Consider the following 13,175-nt stretch of genomic DNA (forward strand, 5'->3'; position numbering starts at 1 on the left):
TTATTACATTGAGAAATATTTTAGAAAATATTTAGGAAATGATTCTGGAAAAATATTTTCCTAGTAATGCTAAAAAATAGAGGTTTGGGGAGGTTGTTAAACAATTAAATAGTGGAATACCACAAACTTAAAGTTCAGATAGCTAGAACAAAATGAAACCAAATATTACGATTCTATCAAGTTGTAAGTTTAAAAGAAAGTGCTTTTGATAGTTGTTTTTTTTTTTTTTTCCATTTGATTAGATACAACCGTCTTGTGATAGTGTGGTCATGATAACTTATTTTGTGGCACTTTTGGGATTTGGGTTTATAGTATTGCTTTTACCAATTATCTCTGTGTATTGGAAAGCTGACTAGAGTGAGAGATGTTGAGACTTTTCAGTGTTTTACATAAAAATGACCTTTTTTCTTTTTATTTGAGACGGAGTCTTGCCCTGTTGCCCAGGCTGGATCTTGGCTCACTGCAACCTCCATCTCCCGGGTTCAAGCGATTCTCCTGCCTCAGCCTCCTGAGTAGCTGGGATTACAGGTGTGTGCCACCCCACCCGGCTAATTTTTGTAGTTTTAGTAGAGATGGGGTTTCACCATGTTGGTCAGGCTGGTCTCAAACTCCTGACCTCGTGATACACCCGCCTCGGCCTCCTTGGTGCTGGGATTACAGGCATGAGCCACCATGCCCAGCTAAAAATGACCTTTTTTCAAAACTACTAATTTTTGTAGTTTTAGTAGAGATGGGGTTTCACCATGTTGGTCAGGCTGGTCTCAAACTCCTGACCTCGTGATACACCCGCCTCGGCCTCCTTGGTGCTGGGATTACAGGCATGAGCCACCATGCCCAGCTAAAAATGACCTTTTTTCAAAATGGAAAAGATGATGATTAGGCCCCACGAGAACAGTTACCATGGAATAGGCCATCTCACAGACTGAATAGAGACTGTTAAAAATGTTCCTAGAACAAAGGAGAATAAGAAAGTGAATCAGAAGATTATGCCTGTATTGACTATTTTACCTTCCAAACAGGGATTTGGGGGAAGGGGGATCTTTATGGCTGGAGTGTTCTAAAGCATCTATTAGCATAATGAACTGTTGTCTGAAGAAAAATAATTATAATTCTAAGATCTATACAAGATCTTTACAAAACTAACATCTATGGTTTAATCATAGCACATATGTTGGGGAAAATCAGTACTTCTACCTGATTTCAAGACCAGGATCCTATTTAATCTCAGATTCTGTAAGAGTGAAGTGTTCAATCTATGGAGCCCTTTGGGCTTAGTGAAATTCCAACTTCAGACATAAATTCAGTTGAGAATAATATTCATTTTAAAATCCAAGAAACCAAAGCTAGAATGTATTCGGTTTATACAAATCCCATTATAAAGCTTTGGTCTTGACAATACTGAGATAGATATTGATATACTACATATATCTATATACATATATATGTGTATATATACATATGTATCTATCTGTATACTATATATGTAGTGTATCTATATCTCTCTCTATATATAATGTGATTCTTTCCAACTTTTGAAATAATAGTTCTGTATATTATAGTGGTCTTGAAAGCTATATAGGCTTGTCAATGCCTATTAATTTGACTCTCTATCATTATGCATGTAGAGCTAAATCTACTTCGTAACGTTGATGCTAACAACACTGAGAATAGCACTACTGTGAAGAATTCTAGTTTGTTGAGTGGATTCAGAGGAGGTTCTAGCTACAACCATGAAACAGAGACTATCTTTGCATTACCAAGGATGCAGCTTGACTTTAAATCCATTCATGTTCAAGAACCACAGGAGCCTTCATTACAGGGTATGTAGAAAAACAATTGAAAGTTAATAAGAAAATTCTAAAGGCATTTCAAACTACTGCTTTCTTCCCATGGATTTTTTAAAATATTAATATCTAATGAAATTGATTTTCTAGGCAAAACTGATTTATTTTCTTATCAACCATATGACCTCCGGAAAATTATTTAACGAACTTATACCTCTCTCTCAGTAAAATGAATAATAATAATTGGACTTCATTTATAGGACTATTATGAGGAATAAATGGCATATATAGGTTGAGCACCCCAATCCAAAAATCTGAAATGCCCTAAAATCCAAAATATTTTGAACAATGACATGACACTCGCAGGAAATGCTCATTGGAGGATTTCACATTTTTGGATTGGAATTCTGAAACAAGTAAGTATAATGCAAATATTCCAGAATCCAAAATTTGAAAGACATCTGATCCCAAGCATAATTGGATAAGGGATACTCAATCTGTACTAGGAAAGTACTTAACAAACTATCATCATCCTATGAATCACATACAGATATTACTCATTTCTTTACAGTTGCATTTCATGTGGATGCGTTTACGCAGACCTATGTAAATCCTTATTAATGGGAAGAAGATGACTCATTTTATTAAATCTTTTACCATATTACTGCAGATGCCAACCTGAAGCCAAAAGTAGAATGTAGTGTGGTGACAGAGTTCACTGACCACATTTGTGTGACTATGGATGCTGAGCTCATCATGTTTCTTCATGATTTAGTGTCAGCTTATCTTAAAGAAAAAGAAAAAGGTGGGTGGAATACTCTTTCTTTCAGGCTGCAGGAATGGCAGCTGTCAGTGCCATTTACATGAATTGTTATGGTCTAATGAGAAAATGAGTGGAATATATCTCCTCCTGTGAGTTGAAGATATCAGTAAATAGCGTTAATAAGACTATCACAGACTTTCTGAGTACTTGCTATATATACAGCACCGATGGTGTTTTATACTTTACAAAGTGTAGGCCGGGCGCAGTGGCTCAAGCCTGTAATCCCAGCACTTTGGGAGGCCGAGATGGGCGGATCACGAGTTCAGGAGATCGAGACCATCCTGGCTAACACGGTGAAACCCCGTCTCTACTAAAAATACAAAAAACTAGCCGGGCGAGGTGGCGGGCACCTGTAGTGCCAGCTACTCCGGAGGCTGAGGCAGGAGAATGGCGTAAACCTGGGAGGCGGAGCTTGCAGTGAGCTGACATGCGGCCACTGCACTCCAGCCCAGGAGACAGAGCAAGACTCCGTCTCAAAAAAAAACAACAACAACAACAAAAAAACAAAGTGTTTCGGTATACATTATCTTTTGTACATTTTCAGTTAGACCTTATAGGAGATTCTTGAAAAATAGGAAAATGTGAGGAAATACTGCAAATCAAAGTGAAATGACTAAAGAAACAACTACATAATAAAGAAGTATGAGTTATTTACCTAATTGTGAAAACTGAATTAAGCTGATAAATGTTTGGAATGCAGAAAACCTTTTCTTTTTAATACATAAATTAAAAAGAATTTATTTTTACATAAATTTAATACATAAATAAAATTTATTTCTTTTTAATACATAAATACATAAATTAGCTTGCTAATATTGGTTTACACACTGGTAACTTAATGTTTACCCATTAAGAAATGTATGGTGACTGGGGGCAATGGCTCATGTCTGTAATACCAGCACTTTGAGATGCCGAGGAGGATGGATTGCTTGAGCCCAGGGCTTTGAGACCAGCCTAGACAACAAAGTGAGACCCCATTTCTAAGAAAAACACAAAAAGTAGCCAGGTGTGGTGGCATACACCTGTAGTCCCCAGCTACTCGGGAGGCTGTGAGGTGGGAGGATCAATTGATTCTGGGAGTTCAAGGCTACAGTGAGCTGTAAGCCATAATCGCACCACCACACTCCAGCCTGAGTGACAGAGTTAGATCCTGTCTCAAAAAAAAAAAGTATGGCAACTGTAATATATGGAATTAGCTAATATATTATAGTACTCTGTACTGTTGAAAAGAATGAGGTAGTTTGAAATGTAATGATTTGGAATGCTTACAAAATATATAGTCATTTATTCATTCAATAAATATTTATTGCACCATTATAAATATACAATGGTAAAATCACAGATGTGCTTCCTAGTAAATAGCTTGGAATAAATGTAATTTGTTCAAGTCACACTATAATACTGTTTCATTTTCTTCATGAGGAAAAAATATAGAATTTGTCCTGAAGAGATTTTAAAAATAAAAATTATCAAACGACCATGTTGAAAGAGTACAAAGGTAGCATAGCATACATTGAAATGCTGTTTTATTAATATTCAATCGAGATGTGCCCAAAATTCAGTGAGAGAGTAAAATCAATAATTATGGCTGGTAGAAATCTGTATGACCTCAGTAGAAACTTCAAGTAAAATGACAGAAACTGTATAATAGGCAATCTTATATATCATATATAAGTAAATAAAATCTTCACATACAGCCCCAACAGATACCAGTCAGTGGTAATCCTTTTGTTTTTGTGCCTTAATATTTAAACAATGTAGAAAAAAACAGATTCAAGATAAACCTGTGAAGTTCAGAATTATTTTCTAGTCCACCTATATTTGAAAACCTGACAAATTTGTTTCTCTTGGGTATGATGTGAAACATTTGTCATTTTCTGAAATAGTGTGTTAATCTTGGTCTGCCACAAACGATTAGTGTTTCTAAAAAACAACAACAAAAAGACTGTTTTAATATAAACTGTTATAAAACATTTCAATGGGAAAAGGGGGTGGATTTACAATAACAAAATATATCTGTGAGGATTTCAATTATAAATAAAGTTATTACAAACAACAAGCAATTCGTTTTGGCCAAATACTCAAACATACCTGAGAAAATTCTTAACAGCATGTCAGACTATACCAGAATCAACATATTTAGAAAACATCAAATAAATTGCAGCACTGTAACCACCACCAGTAATAAAGACCCAGCAACTGAGCAGGCCTCAACTGAATAGGGCATCTGTGTTCTTATGTAGTGGGTTACTATAGCTTCATTTTGAGGCTCATTCCCAATCAAGTTATAACCAGAGCTACATAACACGTATTACCTAATTAATCAATTATTTTACATTCAGTTTGTGTACTGAAACTAATGCCCTAAGAGGAAAGCTGTATTCATTAAATAAGATCATATGAAAGTATTAATGGCAAAAACTGCAATTACTTTTGCACCACCCTAATACCTATGTCTCAGATTCCACTTTATATTTAATTATTATAGCCAATTAAAAGACTTGTCTTAAGGTGAAAAGCTTGCTTACATTAAAACCTCTTTAGTACCACTGTTCAAATATATATACATCTAGCCATTAACATGCAAAAACCATTGAATTACACAGCTCAAATTAATGCATGGTATGGTATATGAATTATATCTCAAAGCTGTTAAAAAACAAAACAAAACTGCCTACAGCCATTCTTTAGGAAACCTGCAGCTATCAATTTCAGTGCCATAGGCTTGCTATCAAGTCAATGATCTCAGCATTTTTTATCATTAATGCTGACACTGTTTATCTCCAAGAAATATCAATAATTGGTACTTATGGCTTATTTTAAACTATTTTTTTTAAGAAATGCAATTAAATGAGGCTTTGGCCAGGTCACAGATAAAATGAGAAATGAAACCAATGCTGATGTTCTAATTCTTATGGTGATTTAAGATAAATGTATAATACTAATCTAAATTTTCCTTATAGCCATCTTTCCACCTCGGATTTTATCTACTCGACCAGGACAGAAAAGTCCAATTATTATACATGATGACAATTCCTCTGATAAAGATAGAGAAGATAGCATCACTTATACTACTGTGGACTGGAGAGATTTTATGTGCAATACATGGCATCTAGAACCTACTCTTAGGTAAGTAATGAGTATATACATTTTACCCATATGCTAAGGGATTACTATGAGAAAAGTTATGAATAATGTAAGTTACATATGATTATCAAAAAATGTATTCAGAAGTTAGTCTCCTGTAATGTCTATAGCTTCTGTGTGCTGTCTTTGCTGCTTCTTTCTGCTTTTGTGTTTCTAGGTAAGGTGATTGAAGTACAAACGTTGAGAATAGCTCAGCACTGATGAGTTGTTCAATGGGTGACATTCTGTCAGTCACTAAAATATGAGAATAATTATCCTTCTACTGTTGCCATTAGTTTTTCACCTTCTCACCAAGATGTTATTTTCAGGGTTTGAGGTAGCTACTGTAAACTGTTTTGTTACTTAGTACGACAAGATGCAGTAGAAGTCATACTTAATTGTTAAGGAACTATTTTAATTTCTCACTGGATATATGTTATAACACTGTAATAAAACCTACAGGGTCACAGTGCCCCTCTGTTTGCATACTAAGCATTATAAAACCATGCCTAAAATCTCAAATTTAACACTATCAGATTAAGGTTCCCTTATTGAGTCATGGTCACTTTCCTGTTTTTTTTCCTTTCATCTCATCTGCTTTGCTGTAACTGTCTGAATCTTGAAATAACAGTATTTAAAAAAAATCCATTACATCCCAGCACAACATTCCGCAAAATGATATAGATTTTATTTAGATAAGGTTTTTATTCAGACATATTCATGTCACAAAATAATTCCAAAATAAAATCTCCATTATGCAGTGAGGACTCTTGTATAGGCAGAAAGTAGTGACTTTGTGTGTTAATAAATAATTGGCATACCGTAAAATTGGTTGTAACTAAATAAGAAAAACACTTTGATACTAATAGTGCATATACCCATGAGAAAGAGTAACTGTTAAAATACTGCAGAGGTCCTAATGCAGAAAACGGTTTGTAAAATCTGTTTTGTATTTGCAAATCTAAATAATAATATATTTAAATTGAATACAAAATGAATTTAGTTTCAAGTGAGCATAAAAATAGTCACTATATTCCTTTTTTTAGCAAACTATCAAGAGTAACTAGTTAAGTAATGTGGTGTAGTGGTAGACAGCATGGTTTAAGAGCTCTGGCTGTAAGCCCAGCTCTTTTGCATAGTAGCTGACTGAGCTAGGCCAAAAGACCTGACCCCTCTGTTCTCTCTGCCTCAGTTGACTCATGAAAAATTTGGAAAATGGTATTACCCACCTTGTAGGATCATTACACTGGTTAAATGAGTTAATTAACGCAAAATGCTTATAACTATTTGAGTTTGAGGAGATAAATGCCTAACCACCCCCAACCCCCACCCTGAGTTCAGAACCAGCTGAAATAGTGGGAGAGATTAATATGGATAAAGCTGATAACAAAAAATGTGGTTTAGATATATGGCAACAATAGCTTTCTACAAAGTTCGGGTTTGGTCCTACCTGCAGGGCATCGATGCAGAACTTCAGGGAAGGGCGGGATAGGGAGTTGCAGGAGTTGTACAATCAGCAGCTCCATGTATGTACTCAGCCACAGACAACACAGAATATACTCTAGGGCTAATCTGTTTAGGGGCTTGCTCCTGAAAAACTTGTGGCATGAAGGAACAGACTAAAATGAAGGGCTCCCAACAGGGAGGAGGGTACTGAACTGTTACTTCCTGTGTTAACTTTGCCTATTGGATAAATCATCCATACAGGGGCAGAAGGTGGCCAGGAGTGTTTCAGTAATAGCTGTTTCTCCACGTATAAGGAAATAGCAAGAATAGGGAAAAAATGGTTCTCCCTTCAAATATGTTTAGCATATAGCACTCAGTAAATTTTAGCCTTTTTCTCCCATTATGCCACATGCTTATGAAATCTACTAAAATTAACCAGATGTCTTTTTATATGTTTAAGATAACTGTATAACAGGCCTAAAATAAATTATTCAGGATGAAATATAGTAAACTCTATTGCTGTGTTTAGGTTGTCAAAGATAATCATATATATATTATTTTTTGAATACTATTATTATGGTGAATCCAGGAATTATGGGCTCAATTATTATACAAATGTACCTACTGAAAATATTTTGTTTTGAGTATATTACAGAGGCTTACTGATGTTCTTTTCCTACCATTAGAACTGTGCTCTAGGGCATTATTATACTCCTTAATAATAACTGTAATTTTTATTTTAGGTTAATTTCTTGGACTGGAAGAAAGATTGATCCAGTAGGTGTTGATTATATTCTTCAAAAATTGGGCTTTCATCATGCTAGGACTACTATTCCTAAATGGCTTCAAAGAGGAGTCATGGATCCACTGGACAAGGTTCTGTCAGTTCTTATCAAAAAGCTCGGTACTGCACTACAGGATGAAAAGGAAAAGAAAGGCAAAGACAAAGAAGAACACTAAAAAGTAATTTGATCTTTGAACAAATTATGATTGTGTCTGTTCAGTTTTATTACACTGGAGTTTTTTTTAGTATAATAATTTTAAATATAACTTTAAAATAATTCTAAATTTGGCTATTATTTAAAAGTTTGTAAGTTAACCAGTTTATTCTAGTCTCATCATTCTGTGTACAGTGAAGTATTGCATGATAATGTAAATTTTGTGAAAAACTAGATTAAGATATATAAATCTTGCTATGGTTTATAATTATATAATGTGCAATACAATTCCTGCATCTTTAAAATATTTGCAGAATAACTGTGAATTTTTTTTGTGATTGGCCATAACTTTTAGAAAAAAATCTTGTTGATAATGTGATTTTTGGGGAGGTCAATTAATTGCTTTTTCTTTTTTTAATGTAGACTTGTATAAATACCTGTCTATATATAGCTTGAGTAATTGTGGTATGATTGTATACCACTAAAATATTGTTAACTATTGTAATAAAGTCACAATAATGGTTTAAGTCTGTAGTCGTTTTTGAATCTTTTTCTCCTTTTTATAATTAATAGATGCCCATCCCATGTCACAGCTGATCAGATGCTTTCATAGAAGATAATTTATACCTATATTAGAGTCGGGCCATAGGTTCTACCTCTGTGGATTCAATCAACTGTAGATCGAAAATATTCAGGAAAAAAAAAATTCCACCCAAATTCCAAAAAGCAAAACTTGTATTTACGAAGTACTACATTAAGTCCACATGAATGATGTGTAGGCATTGTATTAGGTATTGCAAATAATCTACAGATGATTTAAAGAGTATCCAGGAGAATGTGCGTAGGTTATATTCAAATACTACACAATTTTATATGAGGAACTTGAGCATCTACAGATGTTCTGGAACCAATCCCCCATGAACACGAAAAGACAACTATGTTTACAAAAAATTAGCTCAGGAAGGATGCAATTAGGGACAGGCACACAAGAGGTATATTAATAATACCTAAGAGAAATATTAGGTATTGTTCTTTCTTAAGCTAATGGTAAATTCACAGCAAGTAATTTTTGTTATACTATATTCCTTACATGTTTGTATTTTTTTGTGTATGAAGTTATATATAATGATGTTATATATTACATATATATGTATTATGTACACACATTAAGTATAAAAAAATTAAAATAGCAAGATCTAAAATAATATTCAAAGGTAGCTATAATTACCTCAGGCTCAAAATCTAGCGAAGTCAGTATGGCCAGTTTAAAGATTGGGTAAACGGTAGAATTGAAGAGCTAGAGTTACAAAACACCTAAAGCAAGAGCTTTCATTTAGGTAGGTAACACAGTTTTATCTCTATCAGATTAAACAACAAAAAGCTCCAGAAGAGCTGAGGTACTTAGCCAAGGGTATAGATCTAGTAAATGTTAGTAGGGGAATTAAGACTTGCTGTCTAATGTCTAATTTTGTATTCTTTCTGCTAGGCCATTGCAGCTGTCATGTGTCTGATCTCTGAATCCCACCCCCATATCTCTTAATTGGTGCCTATAAAATAATAAGTATAAACTTACCCTATTTCTGGCACTAACTGTGATAATGTTATAAAAAGCAAAAGGACAAATTAAATCTGTAACTACTTAAAATCTCTATGACTCTGTTGGACAAAGCTATGAGAAAACTAGCACATCTGTGCACTACTGATGAGAAACTAAATTGGTACAACTCCCATGAAGGACAATTAAGTAATAGCTATCAAAATAACAGGCATTAATTTTTACTGGACATACATACAGTACTTCTGTGTGTGAAATAATTATACAAGCATGTATATTTGCAGTATTCTGCAATAGTGCAGTATTGTGGGAGTATGTTGCGGTAATGTTGCAGTATTCTTTGTAATAAATGGTTGGAAACAATTCAAATGTTCATCAGTGTAAGACAGGTTAATTAAAAGTGACATCCATTCAGTAGCATAGTATGCAACCATGAAAAAGGGAAAAAAGATGATCTTTAAGATTTATTCCTAAATAAAAAAGCGTGGTCGGCCACTTAGATTACAATGTTTCCAAGTGATCTATTATAGTTATTTTTTGAGTATCATGTACCTTGTTCGATTCCAGTACATCACATGGTGCATCCAGATAACTTGTAAAATTTCAATAACATGTAAAAAAAAATGTATATAAAGGATTTTGCTTTTCTATCTGTAAACGCTGTACTTCTAGGCTTACTAGAGATCTGTTATTTGCAAACTGTCTATAGTGAAGAACCCTTTTTTAAAAAAAGTTGAACGTGATATAAATCAATAATCTTGTAAAATATAGTAACAATTATTCAAAATGAAAAAAATTAAAATACACAAAATAAAGCTCAAATTGTTAAATATTAGATTTGATTTATTAGATTCAAATGTTCCATCAATTGCTATAAGAATGTCTAGGGGATTTCTGGCAACATGGCCCAATAGAAACAGCTCCAGTCTATGGCTCCCAGCGAGACTGATGCAGAAGAGGGTGATTTCTCCATTTCCAACTGAGGTACCTGTTTCATCTCATTGGGAATGGTTGGACAGTAGGTGCAGCCCACAGAGGGCAAGCTGAAGCAGGGCGGGGCGTTGCCTCATCCAGGAAGCACAAGGGGTGAGGGGATTTCCCATTCCTAGCCGAGGGAAGCCGTGAGTGACCATACTTGGAGGAAAGCTACACTCCTGCCCAAATACTGCACTTTGCCCACAGTCTTTGCAACTGGCAGACCAGGAAATTCCCTCTGGTGCCTGGCTCAGTGAGTCCCATGCCCACTGAGGCCAGCAAGCTAAGATCCATTGGCTTGAAATTCTCACTGCTAGCATAGCAGTCTGAGTTCGACCTGAGATGCTAGAGTTTGGTTGGGGGAGGGGCGTCCACTATTGCTGAGGCTTGAGTAGGCAGTTTTATGCTCACAGTGTAAACAAAGCCTCCAGGAAGTTTGAACTGGGTGGAGCTAACCGCAGCTCAGCAAGGCTGACTGCCTCTCTAGATTCTACCTCTGTGGGCAGGGCATCTCTGAACAAAAGGCAGCAGCCCCAGTCAGGGACTTAGAGATAAATCCCCCATCTTCCTGGGACAGAGCACTCAGGGGAAGTGTAGGTTATATTCAGTTGTGGGCACAGCTTCAACAGACTTAAACGACCCTGCCTGAAAGCTCTGAAGAGAGTAGTGGTTCTCCCAGCACAGCGTTTGAGCTCTGATAACGGACAGACTGCCTTCTCGAGTGGGTCCCTGACCCCCATGTAGCCTGACTGGGAGACACCTCCCAGTTGGGGCTGACAGACACCTCATACGGGAGAGTTCTGGCTGGCATATGGCGAGTGCCCCTCTGGGACGAACGTTCCAGAGGAAGGAACAGGCAGCAATATTTGCTGTTCTGCAGCCTCTGCTGGTGATACACAAGCAAACAGGGTCTGGGTGGACCTCCAACAGACCTGCAGCTGAGAGTCCTGTTAGAAGGAAAACAAACAGAAAGGACATCCACACCAAAACCCCATCCACAGGTCAACAACATCAAAGACAAAAGATAGATAAAATCACAAAGATGGGGAGAAACCAGCACAGAAAGGCTGAAAATTCCAAAAACCAGAATGCCTCTCCTCCTCCAAAGGATCACAACTCCTTGCCAGCAAGGGAACAAAACCGGACAGGGAATGAGTTTGACAAGTTGACAGAAGTAGGCTTCAGAAGGTGGGTAATAACAAACTCCTCCGAGCTAAAAGAGTGTGTTCTAACCCAATGCAAGGAAGGTAAGAACCTTGAAAAAAGTTAGACGAATTGCTAACTAGAATAACCAGTGTAGAGAAAACATAAATGACCTGATGGAGCTGAAAAACACAGCATGAGAACTTCGTGAAGCACACAGAAGCTTCAATAGCTGAATGGGTCAAGTGGAAGAAAGAATATCAATGACTGAAGATCAAATTAATGAAATAAACGGAGAAGACAAGATTAGAGAAAAAAGAGTGGAAAGAAATAAACAAAGCCTCTAAGAAATATGGGACTATGTGAAAAGACCAAATCTTCGTTTGATTGGTGTATCTGAAAGTGATGGGGAGAATGGAACCAAGCTGGAAAACACTCTGCAGGATATTATCCAGGAGAACTTCCCCAACCTAACAGGGCAGGCCAACATTCAATTTCAGGAAATAGAGAACACCACAAAGATACTCTTGAAGAAGAGCAACCCCAAGACACATAATCATCAGATTCATCAAGGTTGAAATGAAGGAAAAAATGTTAAGGGCAGCCAGAGAAAGATCGGGTTACCCAAAAGGGAAGCCCATCAGACTAACAGTGGATCTCTCAGCAGAAACCCTACAAGCCAGAAGACAGTGGGGGCCAATATTCAACAAAGAAAAGAATTTACAACCCAGAATTTCATATCCAGCCAAACTAAGCTTTATAAGTGAAGGAGAAATAAAATCCTTTACAGACAAACAAATGCTGAGAAATTTTGTTACCAACAGGCTTGCCTTACAAGAGTTCCTGAAGGAAGCACTAAACATGGAAAGGAACAACCAGTACCAGCCACTGCAAAAACATACCAAATTGTAAAGGCCATCAACACTATGAAGAAACTGCATTAACTAATGGGCAAACTAACCAGCTAGCATCATAATGACAGGATCAAATTCACACATAACAATATTAACCTTAAATGTAAATGGGCTAAATGTACCAATTAAAAGACACAGACTGGCAAATTGGATAAAGAGTCAAGACCTATTGGTGTGCTGTATTTAGGAGACCCATCTCATGTGCAAAGACACACATAGGCTCAAAATAAAGGGATGGAGAAACATCTAGCAAGCAAATGGAAAACAAAAAAAAAGCAGGGGTTGCAATCCTAGTCTCTGATAAAACAGACTTTAAACCAACAAAGATCAAAAAAGACAAAGAAAGGCACTACATAATGGTAAAGGGATCAATGCAACAAGAAGAGCTAACTATCCAAAATATATATGCACCCAATACAGGAGCACCCAGATTCATAAAGCAAGTTCTTCAAGACCTCCAAAGAGACTTAG

The 13,175-nt window shown here is 36.1% G+C and overlaps 1 protein-coding gene across 1 annotated transcript in view; it reads left to right on the forward strand.

Annotated features, from left to right (window-relative positions):
• Positions 1-8,644, forward strand: part of KIAA1109 (KIAA1109 ortholog) — a 194,850-nt gene extending 186,206 nt beyond the window's left edge. The window contains exons 81-84 of the mRNA XM_011948638.1: positions 1,626-1,820; positions 2,455-2,589; positions 5,571-5,736; positions 7,923-8,644. Of these exons, the coding sequence (XP_011804028.1) occupies positions 1,626-1,820; positions 2,455-2,589; positions 5,571-5,736; positions 7,923-8,139 (713 nt within the window). The 3' untranslated portion in view covers positions 8,140-8,644. The remainder of the gene's footprint in view (positions 1-1,625; positions 1,821-2,454; positions 2,590-5,570; positions 5,737-7,922) is intronic.
• Positions 8,645-13,175: the final 4,531 nt, after the last annotated feature.

The sequence above is a fragment of the Colobus angolensis genome, unplaced genomic scaffold (assembly GCF_000951035.1).
Source record: "Colobus angolensis palliatus isolate OR3802 unplaced genomic scaffold, Cang.pa_1.0 Scaffold280, whole genome shotgun sequence".
NCBI classification, from domain to species: domain Eukaryota; kingdom Metazoa; phylum Chordata; class Mammalia; order Primates; family Cercopithecidae; genus Colobus; species Colobus angolensis.